Genomic DNA, 18,281 nt, shown 5'->3' with positions numbered 1-18,281 from the left:
AAGTATCAAAGTGTCACTAAAGCTTCACTATTAAGAAAAAAATAAAAATTTGGATGGTCTTGTGTGGGTGTAACACTGTCAGTGCAATAGGAAGAACAGGAAAGAAATTCCTGAACATCATCACAGCCGAGAAATCTTTTTGCAACTCCCTTAATCAGGTATTTTAAATGCATCATAAAGCAATCTAGTATTTCAGGATCTCTGTACACTACCTGATGGAAATCTCTGACTTGGGTTAATCCGTCTCTGAAGTACGTGTGTTTTGACAGGAGTCTGGACAGACACATAAGGAGTGAAGAGGAAACAATTCGGAGCACATCGTAACATCACTGACAGAGACCTGACACACACTGATCCTGATGGCTCCCGCTGTGATTCTCATCGGCTGTCTGCTGGCCACAATGAGCTGCTTAACCACAGGTAACATTCACATCAGCTGCACTGTTTCTATGTCAGTTTTTGTTTCTATATAGTTTTCATCTCTAAATGCTTCAGATTATCTGATTGTTGAAATTAAACATTTATTTTATTTCACAGCTCTGATGCCACTATTTAAACGTTATTTTACAATGCTAACTTTAAACTTCTCAAACTATTCTAATCTGTTATACTGTATATCACATTCCTGTACCTTTAGAAATAATATAAAGTGTGCAATTTAATTATATTATTGTAAAACATCCATATACATGCACAGAAATATGACCTTGTCTTCTTAAGAGGTGCAACTGCATCTTACTTTAGGCAGAGCTCTGTGGCTCCATACTGATCTGTTCATTAGTGAGAGATGTTCAGTTTTCGTTCAGCAAGTTTGCTAACAATCCAACAAGTGTGTTGAGAGATTGCGATGACACTGCAGTCAGTGCCACTTTAATTGATATTGTATTTATTGAAAGATTAATTCTGAATCTTCTCAGACACAACAACATTCATGACATGTCACTTTCTCTATAGCTTTGAATACCACAACTGCAAACCCTGCAATCAACTCCACCGCAAACCGTCCAATCAACTCCACCGCAAACCCTCCAATCAACTCCACCGCAAACCCTGCAATCAACTCCACCACAAACCGTCCAATCAACTCCACCACAAACCGTCCAATCAACTCCACTGCAAACACTCCAATCAACCCTGCAATCAACTCCACCACAAACCGTCCAATCAACTCCACCACAAACCGTCCAATCTACCATGTAATCAACTCCACCACAAACCGTCCAATCTACCATGTAATCAACTCCACCGCCATCCCTCCAATCTACCATGTAATCAACTCCACTGCAAACCCTGCAATCAACTCCACCGCAGCTCTACCCGAAGGTAGCTCATCTGTGTGTTTGTGTGTTTACTAGGAATGTGTGGGCCAAATTTTACTATCACTGTTGCAGCCAAAGAATAGTGAAAAAATTGTGAAAACGGTGATAAAAAAAAAAATCAGGATTCTTTGATGAATAAAAATTTCAAAAGATAAGCATTTACATGAAACAGAAGTGTGTGTGTGTGTGTGTGTGTGTGTGTGTGTGTGTTCCTTCAAAGTGCCAGTTATGGTTCATTACAATTCATTTGTTTCACTATAGTGATGTTTGTGTGACAGGTAGTTGTGCGAATCCAGATCTGTGCTGCTCTGGACGGAATCGCTCCTGTCGCCGCTTGAACTGTTTTTGTGACGTTGCTTGTCTGAGATTTGGCGACTGCTGCCCTGATTTCAAACCCACCTGCTTTACAGGTAATCGGAATCATTTATACTGAAAATCTGATTCATCTGAAATTAATCAACAGCCACTTGCACTGTTCACAGTAATCAGATTGTGTTCTACTCTGTTCAACATGATTAATGTATTTTGATCAATGTACAAAACCAAAAAATACTGCACATATACTAAGAAATCTCACTAAATCTTCATCTCTTTCCCCCTTTATAGTCAATAACAGCTCCAACGTCACTGAACCAAACAACACTTTGACACTGACAGGTATATTTTATACTTCTTTATTTCCTATAAACATTATTTATCATGTGATTCTGTATAATTCTAAATTCTCTAAATATTAAAATCTGCATTGGATGTCAAATGTTGCGATGACCTCTTTGTAACTGATCATTATAATTATTTGATAGAAGCAAACAATTTAGATCCTTTATTTACTGTATGTGACCAATGTTCCCTCTAAGCCGCGCACTTCTGAAGCCGCGGCCGCGCAGAAAAGATTAAAATGCCACGCAGAGGACTGAAGCGAAATGTGTGGGGAAATCCATTTGATTGTAGTTTAAGTGAGAAATAATTTCAGTGCTCTGGTCAACCGCTATAGAGTGAAAACTGGTGAATTCAGTTTACAGGTTTCATAGAAAGAGAATGATGTGAGCACGTGTGATTGGCAGTGAGTCTTTCGTGCGGACCAAATAGCTCAATACGAGAGGCAACGAGAAACGCAGACATGTGAAATAAAATCACATCATAATGTTTTAAAGAAGAGTGGTTTGATTAAAGTGGTAGAAATAACTGTTGAAGGACACAGAACGGTAACAATTACACACCCACCCGCGTGCAAATTCAAAATAGGCTATCATTAGTTTGGGACGGGGGGGGGGGGGGGGGGGGTTCAGGTATGGTTAGATTACTATAAAAGAGTTCACATATTCACTTTTCTTGAACATATTTAGCTATTCGATCTATTTAAATGCTTCACTTTGTTATATATTATAATAATATAATATGTAAACAAATTGAAGCATTTAAACTGATATATTATATCACTTCAAATACTTCAATTCGTTTTTTTAATATTATATTATATTAGGCCTATATTTTATTATATTATAAGCCTAAATAAAGAATCTCACGGGCTCATTGCCATTAAAAACTTTGAAACCCCCTGCTAACGAAAATATTGGAAATTCATAAGAAATAAACAATCATTTAACTTTGATGGTTTAATGCTTCCTGTACACAATTAATTGACTGTACAAAAACACTTTATGTTTTTCCCAAAACATCTCAGTGTAACAGCTTACTTTTCTTTCTATATTCTATTATTGTAAAGAATTGAACTGTCCTGCAGAAGATTTTGTAAATTATTTTTAGGATTTCTTGGTAAAGACTGTACAGTTAACAGCACTGTGAAAAAAATATCAGGTAACCTAAAATGTGCTTCATTTAGTGACTTCTTAATTAACTGCTTGTTTTTCAAAAATATGATTTAATACCAATAAGTTACATCAAGGGTCAAATAAAATAGAAATGCCACATTCAAGTTAAAAGTTCCAACTGAATGTTGAAACCATTGTGTTTCTACGTATGCTGTACAGGTCAGGTATAAAGAATATTTTTGCTCAGGTGGCGAAATATGTTCGCCCAATAGAAAAAAGTTTTGCTCAGCAAGAAAAAAAATTAGAGGGAACATTGTATGTGACTACTTTAAATTCTTGTAGATTATGAGACATATTTTCAGTGATGGAACATCTTAATGTTGTTTTTCCACCATATTCAACAACCAGTTTTTGGGGATCAAACATAAACATGTTTAAACATGACTTATAAAATACTTTAAGCATTGATAATGTTAGTAAAAGCATCTGGTGTTTGTAATACGTTGGAGTCATGTTACTAACTGCATTGAGGATGGATTCAGCATCTAACATGTCATGTGCACTTCTATAGGAACGTGTTCTCAGCCGACTCTGTGCTGCAGTGGCATAGACTTCGACTGTTTCAGAGGTTGTTTTTGTGACGTTGCTTGTCTGAGATTAAACGACTGCTGCCCTGATTTCAAACCCACCTGCTTTACAGGTATTCAGAAACATTTATACTGAAAATCTGATTCATCTGAAATTAATCAACAGCCACTTGCACTGTTCACAGTAATCAGATTGTGTTCTACTCTGTACAACATGATTAATGTACTTTGATCAATGTACAAAACATAAAATACTGCACATATACTAAGAAATCTCACTAAATCTTCATCTCTTTCCCCTTTTATAGTCAATAACAGCTCCAACGTCACTGAACCAAACAACACTTTGACAGTGACAGGTATATTTTATACTTCTTTGTTTCCTAAAAATATTATTTATCGTGTGATTCTGTATAATAATTTTAAATTCTCTAAATATTAAAATCTGCATTGGAAGTCAAATGTTGCGATGACCTCTTTGTAACTGATCATTATAATTATTTTATGAAGCAAACAAGTTAGATCCTCTATTTATTGTATGTGACTACTTTAAACTCTTGTAGTTTATGAGACTTTCAGCAGAATCTAGCCTGGGAAAACCCAGACAACTTCCGGCAAATTTAGATTTGCTCTGAAAGTTATGGCGGGCGTACACGGTGCGATTTTTTGCTGTTTTACGAGCTCGAAGATGATTTTTTTCACTCGGGAGAAATCGCGTGTAAATCGGTTATGCTCGCATGTCGCGGCTCGTATCGTGTGTGAGGAAGATACGAGCCGATCCGAGCACCTCTCGACCTCACGATAATTTTCAAGCATGTCGAAAAAGTACGGGAGCTGTCGGCTTGCATTCGTGCGGTGTGTGCGGTTGAATGGGCCGATTTGTCGATCTATCTGAATTTGACCAATCAGGAGCTCTGGAAATCCACAGAAGAAAGACGAAAATGGTGTGGACTACTAGAAACACTGCTTCAATTAATGTTTTTATGATGACTTTGTGAAAGGTTAACTAAACAGCATCTGCCGTGTTCCTGCTGGCCAGTTTGGCATATTTCATTCTGTAACATACAGATCTGTATGCTATTGTTTTTGATAGTGTTATAAATTTTTTACAGATTCTTACACGTCACGATGATCATTGCGTTTGTATCTTCCTAACAGCAATTACAGTTTGTCTACAGCCTAATCTTTTTTTTATTAATGCCGACAGAACAATGTTGCCAGATATTGCTACGAAAAACAAACAAAAACAAACAAAAACAAAGAAATTATAAAAATCCGAAATAAGTTCAAAGCTTGTGTTTTGGAAATAAGATTAATATATCACGAACCACTTTAATAACTTCCTAAACGGTGACATTAATCCAAAACACAAGTCCAGAATACTAATGTCACCTTTCCATTATGTGGATCTGGCAACACGGGATCTGGCACCAGCGCCCTCACTCACAACGCGCTCAAGTTCACTCAAGCCCCGTACACTGCGCTAGCTTCTCGCAGCAAAATGAATTGCAAACACTCACATGATGAGGTGGTTTAAACGGCTAATTAATCATTCAGAGAGCTTGCAATTTTATTTTTGAATGTGTAGCCTACCGTAACTAAGTTTTTTAACTCACACACACACACACACACACACACACACACACACAAGGGTGACCGGACGTCCGTTTCCCGGTGCTGAAAACGAGCCTATATATGTAGCAAAATAATCACGGCTTGTATCAATATTTTATATGCAGTTATGAGAGAATTTTTGGCGCGGAACTTCGTGCGATTTCTTTGGAATTCTGCAGGTCGTAAAATCGTGTCGTATATCACTCCCTCCGTACGATTTTAGGATAAACTCACTCGTAAAGTGTGCGTGGACATACGATCTTCCGACCGTCAGAATTCGCACCGTGTACGCCCGCCTTTAGTCTGGCAAAGAGCTCATTCAAGCCCATTTCCAATCCGCCGAAATCGAGGCACCAATCAGAAACGTTGGGGCGGGCTTTACACGATGACGACAGCGCTGGGATTTTGGAGCAGATTTTGTAGCCTACATTACAAAGATGGATGCCGCCGTCGAACATCACTCGTTCGAATCAGCTATCGCGTCTGTTTTAAGCGATTTGAACGTTTCCTTTTAGTTAAAACCCGAGCAAAGAACAACACTCGGAGATGCTTCTCCGCCGCTCTGCATACGTCATCTCCTTCATCGCTCTGATTGGGTTTAGGTCTATCCGCGACGTCCGTTGGTGACGCCCTCTGGAAATGATTTGTCTATGACGCTATGCCAGACCATAACTCAGTTACAACTGAGAATGTTCTGGTTTTAACCAGGCTAAGCAGAATCTGCATTTGCAGTCATATTTTCAGTGATGGAACATCTTGATGTTGTTTTTCCACCATATTCAACAACCAGTTTTTGGGGATCAGACATAAACATGTTTAAACATGACTTATAAATACTTTAAGTATTGATAATGTTAGTAAAAGCATCTGGTGTTTGTAATACGTTGGAGTTATGTTACTAACTGCATTGAGGATGGATTCAGCATCTAACATGTCATGTGCACTTCTATAGGAACGTGTTCTCAGCCGACTCTGTGCTGCAGTGGCATAGACTTGAACTGTTTCAGAGGCTGTTTTTGTGACGAGGCCTGTAAATATTTCAATGACTGCTGCCCCGACTTCAACAACACATGCAGTAAGAACTCACATACACAGATATAGAGATGTTTACACGTTGTTTAATGGGCTAATTTCAATCAGAAGCTCTATGAGCTGAAGTATGTTGAGAGATTGAGATGATTCTGTTTTGATCAATGTTGTCAGTGTCACTATAATCGATATTGTATTAATTGCAAGATGATTTCTGAATCCTCTCAGATACAACAACATTCATGACATTTGTTACTTTCTCTATAGTTTTCGATACCACAACTGCAGCTCCTCCATTCAACTCCACTATAAGGCCTCCATTCAACTCCACTATAAACCATCCATGCTCCACTACAGCTTCACCCAAAGGTAATTAGTTTGTGTATGAACATGTAGATCATGTTTTACAATCACTGTTGCAACAGAGGCAGTGAAACCTGAAATCACTACTAAGTGTTTTGGTGTTTTGCAGATGTTCTCACATTACTCACTAATCTGGAGGTGGAGGTTTTGGCAGAGGAGTCTTCCACTGAAGAAGAGCGTCAGGCTGCACTGCGAGAGGTGAGAGGAGCATCCAGTTCACATTCTTACACTACACTCTAAGGCCGTGTGTCCATCAAAGCGTTTTTAGCCGACTGAAAACGCTAGACGCTCTGCTGCACTGGGCGCTTGAGAGCGTTTTGGCAGTACAGCCTTTTTTCAGTTGAGACGATTCGTTGCTATGATACAGAATATCCGCAGCACAGTTTACTTGTAACTGATTTCGTAGATAATTTGTTTCATACTAAAAATTTATTTTTCATCCATTTTGTTCGGTTAGCTCTGCTGGTTGACGTCGTTGTACAGAAAGAATGTTGTGACAGTTGGTCGTGTGGTTTTTTTCCCGCCCCCCCTCCACTGTGATTGGACGGCTGTGTAAAAAGTGTCAGTGATGAGCGCTGCGTTTTACCCAAATTTGAACATTTTTCAACTCTCGGCGACCAGTAAAAAACGCCCGAACGCTAAGGCCTAAGGCCGTGTGTCCACCAAAGCGTTTTTTCACGCAGCTGGCATATAATTCCAATTGTTTTCAGTGGGAGTGCCACGTTTTTTAAACGCCATGAGTGTAACGAGGCGCTGAGCGTTCGGCATTTTTTACTGGTCGCCGAGATTTGAAACATTTTCAACTTTGGGTAAAACGCTGCGCTCATCACTGTCACTTTTTACACAGCCGTCCAATCACAGCTTAGGAGGGGCGCGACAAAAACCACACCGACCAACTGTCACAACATTATTTCTGGCGGAGAATCTACCAGCGGAGCTAACTGAACAAAATGGATGAAAAATAAATTTTTAGTATGAAACAAATTATCTACGAAATCAGTTACAAGTAAACTGTGCTGCAGATATTCTGTATCATAGCAACGAATCGTCTCAACTGAAAAAACGCAGCGCTGCCAAAACGCTCTCTAGCGCCCACAGCTAGGCGTTTTCAGCAGAGCGCCAGTATTTATGCCCGTATTTAAATAAAATAAAAGCATTATCATCAAGCTAAATTAATCAAACTTTTTAAAATAAACTGCAGTTGCATCCTCACAGTCGCTCTACAATCGAGTTGATAGTGAACAGGTGTGACATCACGTTCTTTTAGGCCGCAAAGTGATTCTATTGGCTGAAACAACTTTTATAGGGTTTCCATTTTGTGCCTGAACAGAAATCCTCTATTGATTTTTGTTGTCGTCCTGAACCATAAAAGTACATATTTTCAAAACACACAGAGAATGTAAATTGGGACACAGCTTTATTGTGCTCTTCTTCTTTTTCTGCACCTTTCATCTTGTTTCTCAGGTTGCCGCTTTGCTGGAGAGTTACTTAAGAGCGTATAATACTGACATCTACTCTTTTGAGGTCACGAGAATTGAGCCGGTATCATCATCATCATCAACACCATGTGATTGAGTCAGAGATCAGCCAAGAGGAACAGACATGAATAAATACCATCAAAAACATTGCATTTTCTAACACTTATACATTAAAAAATATTTGTAATCTTAAACACAAAAGCATTTGTGTCAATCAAACTATGGAAACAAATTGTAAGGAAACGTAATTCTAATTATTTAAATGTTCCTCCTTCATTTGCATAGACGGTAATCCTGCCGTTTTACCATTGTTCTGAAATAAAATGTAATTCTGGTAAATTTCCTGCTCATCCAGTTGTCTGTGTTCCTGCTGCTTTGTTCTGTAGATGTTGCATGGATATCTTTCACCGCCCTGCAACTATTCTATTGTTACTATAATAACACATTTCACATTTTTGCCATTGACGGTCAGTGGGGATTTTTCTCATATATCAACTATTCATTTTTGAAAAGTATGTATGCCAGTTGTGACTAGTCTACATTTTTATATACTATAGTTAGTCAATATGTACTAGTACTTATTTTTTAGATAGAAGTACCTATTATTACATACTAGTATTTATTTATAGATACTAGTTCTTATTCATTACATACTCATACCAATTAAATAGATAGTACTTCTTGATAAGTGTCAGGATACAGGCACAGAGGCGGAGGTAAGTGAAAGCAAACGTGAGTTTATTTACAGTGATATATGTGCAGAGACAAAGTTCATGTGCAGGTGCGTTGACGATCACGTCGTGCAGAGGATCCCAGGTGAGCAGACCCTTCTTCAGAGAGTTGGGACGTGGGTAGACAATGTCCAGTTATACGAATACTTTTCTGTTTCAGATCCAGGGAGGAACAGGGAGATCTCGGTGGACACGTGGAGCACTTGGATTCAAATGGCAGGACTCGGGAAACAGGGAACCAGACTGGAATACTGGAGACAGCAAGACAGGGAGACAAAGGTGAGTATATTCAGGGGTGAGTATAGTTACGTGATGAATCTTCGTTGGCAGACTTGGAAACTTCGGGAAATCGTGGGTAACGGTCTTCTCCTGTTGGAGGCTTGACAATGACTGGGGTGTGCGTGAGTGTTTTATAGGGCTGGGTAACGAGGTGACTGATTGTGAACAGGTGTGACTGGTTAATATTCCGGGGAGAGTGACATTTGAGTGGTGGATGGGAATGAATCTGATTGATTCCTGACACTACCCCCTCCTCCAGCGTCCGCGCCAGCGGACCTAGGACCCCGACGTCGTGGGGGTCTCCCTCGAGGTCGAGGAGCAGGTTTGTCAGGGTGTTGTTCGTGGAAGGCAGTGAGTAGCATGGGATCAAGGATGTCCTTACGAGGTATCCAACACCTCTCTTCCGGTCCATAATTTTCCCAGTCAACCAGATACTCGAGTAGACCACCCCGACGTCGGGAGTCCAGGATCTCTCTTACAGCGAAGATGGATTCTGTTTCAATGGGGAGTACCGGAGGATTTTCATCTTGTGTTAGATCTGTAGAGGGGACTGGAACAGGTGAGTGATGGGGCTTCAGGAGGGAAACATGGAATGAGGGGTGGATGCGGTAGTGACTTGGCAGACGGAGCTGGTAGGTAACTGGATTGATTTGTCTTGTTATGGGAAACGGACCGATGTATCTTGGACTTAACTTGCGACAGGGTAGTCTCAACCGGATATCTTTTGTTGAGAGCCAAACCAATTGTCCAGGTTGGTATTCGGGGGTGTTGCTTCGGTGAGCGTCTGCAAAGTGACTGTGGCGGTTTATGGCTTGTTGGAGGTGATGGTGAGCTTGGTTCCATATTCTCTCACTGTCCCGGAACCAGGCGTTAACTGCTGGGACTTCTGAGGGTTCCCCGGACCACGGGAACAGTGGAGGTTGGTAACCCAGAATGCATTGGAACGGAGTCAGGTTGGTGGAGGTTTGTCTAAGGGAATTTTGGGCATACTCTGCCCACATGAGGTAACGACTCCAGAGGTGCTGATTGGCATGGCAGAAAGTTCAGAGGAAACGGCTGACGTCCTGGATTTTTCGTTCTGCCTGACCATTAGCCTGTGGGTGATACCCTGAGTGAGACTTACGGTGACATTCATGAGTACAAAGAAGGCTCGCCAAACTTTTGAAATGAATTGAGGCCCCCTATCTGATACAATGTCCTCTGGGAGGCCGAAATTCCGGAAGACATGTTCCATTAAAAGTTCTGCGGTTGCAAATGCTGTGGGTAAGTTTCTCAGGGGAATCAGCTTACACGCTTTCGAAAAGCGGTCGACGGCCACCAGGATGCAGGTGTTCTCTTCGGAGGGTGGAAGATCAGTCACAAAATCCACCCCAATATGCGACCAGGGTCTTTGGGGAACGGGTAGAGGCATGAGTTTTCCTGCGGGCAAATGACGAGGGTTTTTGTTCATTGCACATAGGATGCACCCCTGGATGAATGATTTGACGTCTCGGAGCATGTTGGGCCACCAGTAGCAGTTTTGGAGAGTGGAGCAGGTTTTGGTGACTCCTGGGTGACCCGTACCAACGGAGGAGTGCGCTGAGGAGATAAGTGATATACGGAATTCATCGGGTACGTAGATTTTCCCAGCTGGGCATTCCGTAGGACTGGGTTGGTTTCGAGACAATTCCATCAGTTGTTCGTTTAAGTCCCACTGAATGGGATTGACAAAGATTTTCTCTGGCAAGATGTTCTCGGGTTCTTCATGGTGAGTTTCAGGAGCATGGAGACGAGACAGAGCATCCGCTCGGACGTTCTTGGAGCCTGGACGATAGGAGATCTGGAAGTGAAATCGAGTGAAGAAAAGCGCCCATCTAGCCTGGCGTGGATTGAGTCGTTTTGCTTCTTTCAGATACTGGAGGTTCTTATGGTCGGTGAGAACCAGGAACGGGTGTTTGGCGCCCTCCAACCAGTGTCGCCATTCTTCAAGCGCAAGTTTTACCGCCAGGAGTTCCCGATTGCCGATATCATAGTTTACTTCGGCGGGAGATAACTTGTGGGAGAAGAACGCACATGGCATAGGTTTGGGTGACAAATTGGAATACTGAGACAACACTGCTCCTACTCCAGTGGTGGAGGCATCGACTTCTACGATGAACATCTCTTCGGGATTAGGATGTCGGAGTAGAGGGGCAGTGGTGAAGGCGGTTTTCAAAGACTGGAATGCGTGGTCGGCTTCCTCAGTCCAGAGCAGCGTTTTTGGCTTTCCCTTTAGGAGTGACGTTAGAGGAGCTGTTAGCAGGCTGTACTGGTGAACGAACCTCCGATAAAAGTTGGCAAAGCCAAGGAATCTTTGCAATTCTTTTACCGTCTGTGGGGTTGGCCAGGAAGTGATCGCCTTGGTCTTGCGATCGTCCATCTGTACTCCTCTTTCACTGAGTTGATAGCCTAGGAATTCGACTGAAGTTTGGTGAAATGAGCATTTTTCTGCTTTTAGGAACAAAGAGAACTCACGTAGCCGTTGGAGGACTAAGGAGACGTGTCGTTGGTGTTCCACTGGATCCTTGGAATAGATTAAAATGTCATCGATGTAGATTATTACGAATCGGTTCAGATAATCTCGGAATACCTCGTCCATAAAGCTTTGAAAGATGGAAGGAGCGTTGACCAGTCCATACGGCATAACCAAATATTCGTAGTGGCCAGCAGGGGTGATGAACGCGGTTTTCCATTCGTCGCCTTCTCGAATTCGGATGAGGTTATATGCGCTCCTCAAGTCCAGTTTAGTGAACATCTTGGCCTCACGCAATTGCTCCAGTGAGGAAGGAACCAACGGTAGTGGATAGCTGAACTTCACGGTTATTCTGTTCAGGGTTCGATAGTCGATACAAGGACGTAGTCCGCCATCCTTCTTAGGAACAAAGAAAAAGCTGGCAGCAGCAGGTGACGTGGAGGAACGGATATACCCCTGTTTCAGAGCCTCTTCAATGTACTGTTGCATGGCTTTCTGTTCGGGAATAGACAGGGAGTAGATTCGTCCCTTAGGAATGGGTTCTCCTGGAACAAGGTCGATCGCACAATCCCAAGCTCGATGAGGGGGTAATTTAGCAGCCTCGACAGGATTGAACACATCTGCAAACGAGGAATAACAGGTAGGTATGGAAACGGACAGACTCTCAGTGGGGCTTTCGATGGAGGTTGAGTTTACTGGGACAATGTTAGGTGCATCAACGATGGATGTGGTCGCCAACTCGGCAGTTCTGGATGCACACTTACACCCCCAGTTCAGGATCTTACCAGATGACCAGTTGATATTGGGTTGATGTCGAATAAGCCATGGGCGACCCAGAATTAGATCAGTCTGACTGTTCTCTATTATGAAAGGTTCAAAAAGTTCGTGATGTGTATTTTCGACACCCAGGATGATGGGTTTAATCTGAGCTGTGACATACCCCTTATTTATGGTTTCACCCGTCACTGCATGAATGGAGTATGGTCTGGCGGTGGCTGATTTCTCGAGCTGGAGTTTTTGGCAGAGCCGTCCGGAAATGAAGTTTCCTGCCGACCCGGAGTCCACTATGGCTGTGGCAGAAACATGGAAAGTCGTGGATTTTAAGATCACTGAAATAGTTAGTGGGGCTGATACCGAATCGGCCGTAAAGACAGAACTCACAAGCATTCTGGGGGGTCGAGTCGGACATGACTGACGAAAGTGTCCTCCCATTCCACAATACAAACATAACCTGAGTTCACGGCGCCGGGCACGTTCCGCTGGGGACAGTCGGTAAGTATCCAATTGCATCTTTTCTCCATCTGCTTCGGGCGGAGCTTCCGTGGGACACTGAGAATTACTAGTGGGTCGGCGATTTTCTAGATAACAGCCCTGAGATCGTTGATGCACACGGAGAGCTTGTTGGATACATTTTTCAACACCCAGACTGTCATCATATATCGCCATTTGCAGACGGAGAGCAGGATTCAGACCACGTCGGTAAACAGAAATGAGCGCCTTCTCGTTCCACCCACTTGCAGAGGCTAAAGTGCGAAATTCCAACGAATACTCAGAAACCGATCTTCGACCTTGGTATAGTTGCAGTAGTTTGTCACTGGTGGAAGAATCATCAACTGGTCGTCCGAAAACTTCTTTAAAATGGTCTACAAACCCTTGTAACGATGAGGTTGTAGTGGACTCCTGTAACCACATGGTTTCAGCCCATCTCAAAGCAGCCCCGGATAACTGTTGGATGATAAAAGCGATTTTCGATCTTTCTGTGGGATATAACTGATTTTGCTGTTCCAGAGCGAGCGAACACTGAAGCAGGAACCCGTTGCAATCCTCCGCCCGTCCGGAGAATGGCGCTGGACGTGATGCTTGGTTAGCGAAGCATATCATCGAAGAAGTGGAGTCTGCGGAAGTGCTGAGCGTAGACTGACCGGAATTTTGAACAGCGGCTGTAGACTGTACAGGGTTATCACCATGGCGGGTAGCTTCCATCACGCTGTTTCACTTTTCTGTTTTGGTCAAGCCTTCTGTCAGGATACAGGCACAGAGGCGGAGGTAAGTGAAAGCAAACGTGAGTTTATTTACAGTGATATATGTGCAGAGACAAAGTTCATGTGCAGGTGCGTTGATGATCACGTCGTGCAGAGGATCCCAGGTGAGCAGACCCTTCTTCAGAGAGTTGGACGTGGGTAGACAATGTCCAGTGATACGAATACTTTTCTGTTTCAGATCCAGGGAGGAACAGGGAGATCTCGGTGGACACGTGGAGCACTTGGATTCAAATGGCAGGACTCGGGAAACAGGGAACCAGACTGGAATACTGGAGACAGCAAGACAGGGAGACAAAGGTGAGTATATTCAGGGGTGAGTATAGTTACGTGATGAATCTTCATTGGCAGACTTGGAAACTTCGGGAAATCGTGGGTAACGGTCTTCTCCTGTTGGAGGCTTGACAATGACTGGGGTGTGCGTGAGTGTTTTATAGGGCTGGGTAACGAGGTGACTGATTGTGAACAGGTGTGACTGGTTAATATTCCGGGGAGAGTGACATTTGAGTGGTGGATGGGAATGAATCTGATTGATTCCTGACAATAAGATACTAGTACTTATTCCAACTGTTACTTGTCAGACTTTTTATTTTACTAGTAAGATTTTTAAATTGAACTCAGTGGCCATTCTGACTAGTCATAACGAGTAAAAAACCAGTTGTGATTGGTATAAGAAATGGTAACAATTACAAAAAATACTATGCCTCATTAATAAGTACAAGTACCTAATGAATAACAACTAGTATCTTAAGTAGGTACTGGTAGGCTATCTAATTAGTGTTTAATAAATAAGCACTAGTATCTAATGCATATTTAGCCTACAAATATTTTTTTTTAAATAGTAGTCACCATTGGAATAACATCAAGTCAAAAATTAATAGACTATTATTACCTATTCAGTTGGAGATATTTTCAACCTCATAAGGAACTAGTGAAAATGTTTTTGGAGATAACGTCTTTCAAACACATCATTAGACATGAGTACCTCTCTATCGTCCAATCAGATTTCACATGGTAATAAAATATATTAACACATTGACCGAAATTGATTGTAAATAACTGGCTTTGTATGTTTGCTTATCTTGATAATTGGTTAGCATGAAAACATTTGGAAAGATACATGTTTAATATGACATTTATTGTGTTTGACATACTGCACAATATTTTAAAGACTTGATTGTTTGGATTTGATTATTGGCAGTTAAGTAGATCCAGAAACCAGTTCATGCACACCAGCCACAAAACCCACCAAACAACCACAATACACACGACATCCACCACAGGAGATTGTGCCTCTTTGGAGAGTATTTATAAATCCTTAAAATAAAATAAAAATATGAATATTAATCTGCATCTGATATCTGTTTCAGCTATTTGAAGAAATTAATTTATATTTATATTATTTACATTTATTGTGAATTTATATTTATGAGTATAGCTCTTTGACAATAAAAACAGGGTTATGTTGCCCTTATAATGTTAATAAAATGCTGTGAATGATGTGTCTCTTAAGTTTACTAGTCGTTCTTTTGATCAGACAGAAGTGGAACAAGAGATGGTCTTACAGGTTTAACTACTTTGTGTCTCTAATAAAGCGAATGTGCCTGCTGAAAGTGGTCAATCACTCTTAAACTTCATCCTTACCATAGGGGTCAAAATGACCCAAAGAAGCCTTAAAATTATACTTTTTTCTTTGTCTATGAAGCTTATATCATTTCATTTGTATGTTCTTTCTATATTTTAATGCAATTTTTAAGATTTTTTATTTCATGTATCTTTAAATTTCTAGATTTTATGATTCAATAATATATTTTAAACACATTCACATTCTTTCAACTTAAATTAAAAAATAACTATCCAATACATGCAATAACCAGCTCAAAATAGCTAAAAATATCCCACATTAGGTCAATTTGTTTCACCTCTTGTGGAAAAAAATTGATGAAACATGATATTTCATGACTCTTGCCACTAGATTGTAGCCTGGCATACCAGATGCACATGAAGATGTTGCAAAATAATTTTTGCTGCCGCTAGGGTGCATCTAGATTTCTAGGCTAACTAGATTGCCCTATAGCTCTATATTGAGCAAATCAGCTGTTCCGCTGGGTCCTAAAGTCAGTTTACTTCAGTATGCATTCAGATACACATGTAGACATTATAAAAAAAAGTTTTTGGAAAATGTAGCTTTTTTTTTTAGGTTTTTATATGTATGCTAAAGTGTTCAATTAATTCCTAAGGGCAATCCGCAAGGGAAGCATTTGTAACTTTTTTATAACAACCACATTTACTCCTTGAATCCAGTAAAAAAAATTGTGTATTCATGGTCCCAGTGCGACAAAAGTCCTAAGGTCTTGGACCAGGTCCAATGAACACTCAATTTTTATTTCTTTTTTCGTTAATGATTTTCGGGTCAAAATTACCAGAGGAGATGAAAGATATAAAAAATAAAATTAAAAAAAAGTAAAATAGTACCTATTAACTTTAGGATATCTTTGGTCTAAAAAGTTATAATAAGTAATAAAACATTAAAAAAATAAAAAATAAAAGTAAGTACTGGTTCTAATTTTTCTTAAAGCAGCATTCCGTAACTTTTTTAGGTTAAAAATTATTCAAAATAAATTTAGCAAGTGCATAACCAGCCAGTGTTCAAAACTGCTTGCCGTAGCTCGATTCAAAACGGTTGGTAAGCTTGTAATAATGTTTTTAATTCCACTTGTACTGGTGGATGGAAATTCGAGCATGTCTCTACTCAATACGCCATCTGTACACATAAAGAAGTAGTCTTGGCTAGTAGCCTAGACTATATTGTGTGTGAGGATGATTTTTAATTGATTGATTTAGATGAGATTTATAGCCTTTTCTCACAGCACTTGATATAAACTTAAATCAATTTGATGACGGATCCAGAAAGGTTCAAACGACAATCACCAGTCACAACTCAAGATTCACCCGTTGTAAAATGCAAAAGACTTCGGACTTTTTGAAAACAAAGTATAATTTGAACGGTTTGACATGATATGATATAGGCGATCGTTAGATTTAAGATTTATCGCAATTCTTTTTTTCCCTTTAGTTGGTAAGAACAAAAGTGAATGTTACTTACTTGTTTTCCGGCTGGAAATTCTTATGTTGGTCATACTTCCAAAAAGTAGAATCTGTGATTATGAATGACAGTATCCACACCGGCGCGGCGACTGACAGCCGCACAATATCCTCAAAACATTGGATTCATCCGCGCTGTGTCGTGCCCATAGATCGTGCCGAGGCACAAAGTTGATAATTCCGCGAATAACCGCAATTGCAGATTTTGAACAGAGATGGCGGCAAAGAGGAAAGACTACGGACTGCAGCCGGCCTTATAGGGTAAAGTAGCTATAAATAAAGCTTTTTTGTGTTCGAAATTTACAAAAATGTATAGCAAAAGCGAGTACATCATGAATCCATTTTCTAAATCATGTTTTTGTCTTATCCCGAATCACTACGGTTCACCTATAATTATTATAATATGTGTTTATATTGGGACTATTGTAAACTAGTTCGGGTCGTACCTCTGCGGAGTAGCACAGTATCGGCGTGATTCGTCATAGATTTAAACAGAGAAGTAGCTCCGGCTACAATGTTCGTCCGCAAGGCGCTAGAGCGCCTGTGTTACGGACTGCAACTTGCAAGAATTTAATGGCAGCTTAATTTATTGGGTAAGCTTACTCACCTATACTTTCCATCTTTTCTAACATAACTAAAAAATATAACAAAAAACTCATCATCCTGTACAAAAGAGAAGAATTGGCATTACATTAGGCTACACATTGGCTCATTCTGCATTATCTTGAACATTGTATAAGGATTAATTTCATGTGGCAGAACGGAAGAGAGGCTCTTGGGAGCGCATAACTGTCACATCCTTTTGATTTTCTCGGCAAAAACGTCCCGAGTCCTTCACATATAAATCAGTCTATGGGCTTTCATATGCAACCTAAGTCCAGGAAGGTCTCATTTTTAAAATTACTTTGCAAAATTCACTTTTATATAGTGTTTTCATATAAATGTGTCTTTGCAGTGTGTGGACATAAAGCACCATACAAAGAAAAAAATCCATTCACTCCTTTTTTTTAATCCTCAAAAAGCCTAAACACTCTCAATAATCAAGCTGTTTGGATTTTCTGAGCAAAATTATGTCATATTGCTCATGCTCTGCCCACGACCACTGACGGACTGTCCCGTATTAGCATATTTCTTCCACCCGCAGCCATTTGTATACTGTCCATCAAGGCAGCACTTTATGGCTGGATCCCAAATGGCACACTCCGGGCTTGTGGAGCTCCTTTGAGTTCACACTTGTGGACGTCATGTAGTGCAGACCTAAGGGGCGCTGGCCTCGAGTGCACAAGGGCATGCGAGAGTGTATTTTGGGACAGGCTTGATGACATCATGCCACCGAAAGTGTCAAACAGCCACGAAACTCCTCCCTTCATTTATCTGATTGGGCGTTCGCAACTTCGCAATGATCCCTGGGTAACTCGTGTGGAGGGCACAAAGGTGGCGCTCGCGAGCACACTTCTGAGCACTGAAATGCCGA

General features: G+C 40.9%; 1 protein-coding gene across 2 annotated transcripts; it reads left to right on the top strand.

The window, feature by feature from the left end:
* Nucleotides 1–203: 203 nt before the first annotated feature.
* On the top strand, nucleotides 204–8,501 carry LOC143715248 (uncharacterized). 2 transcript variants are annotated; one of them, XM_077206907.1, is made up of 10 exons: nucleotides 204–420; nucleotides 955–1,323; nucleotides 1,598–1,729; nucleotides 1,926–1,976; nucleotides 3,663–3,791; nucleotides 3,987–4,037; nucleotides 6,245–6,367; nucleotides 6,589–6,690; nucleotides 6,794–6,882; nucleotides 8,149–8,501. In XM_077206907.1, exons 1-10 carry the CDS (start codon nucleotides 360–362, stop codon nucleotides 8,257–8,259), a joined length of 1,218 nt encoding a protein of 405 aa, XP_077063022.1. In that variant the 5' UTR covers nucleotides 204–359; the 3' UTR covers nucleotides 8,260–8,501. The 2 variants fall into 2 exon arrangements, with proteins under 2 accessions (XP_077063022.1, XP_077063023.1); XM_077206908.1 differs by having other exon boundaries at nucleotides 229–420; nucleotides 955–1,189; nucleotides 1,596–1,729.
* Nucleotides 8,502–18,281: the final 9,780 nt, after the last annotated feature.

Source organism: Siphateles boraxobius, unplaced genomic scaffold (assembly GCF_051911475.1).
Source record: "Siphateles boraxobius isolate OS27281-9 unplaced genomic scaffold, OSU_SipBor_1 57, whole genome shotgun sequence".
Classification (NCBI taxonomy): Eukaryota; Metazoa; Chordata; class Actinopteri; order Cypriniformes; family Leuciscidae; genus Siphateles; species Siphateles boraxobius.
The sequence above is the reverse complement of the archived record's forward strand: the minus strand, read 5'-3'. Positions and strand labels throughout refer to the sequence as shown.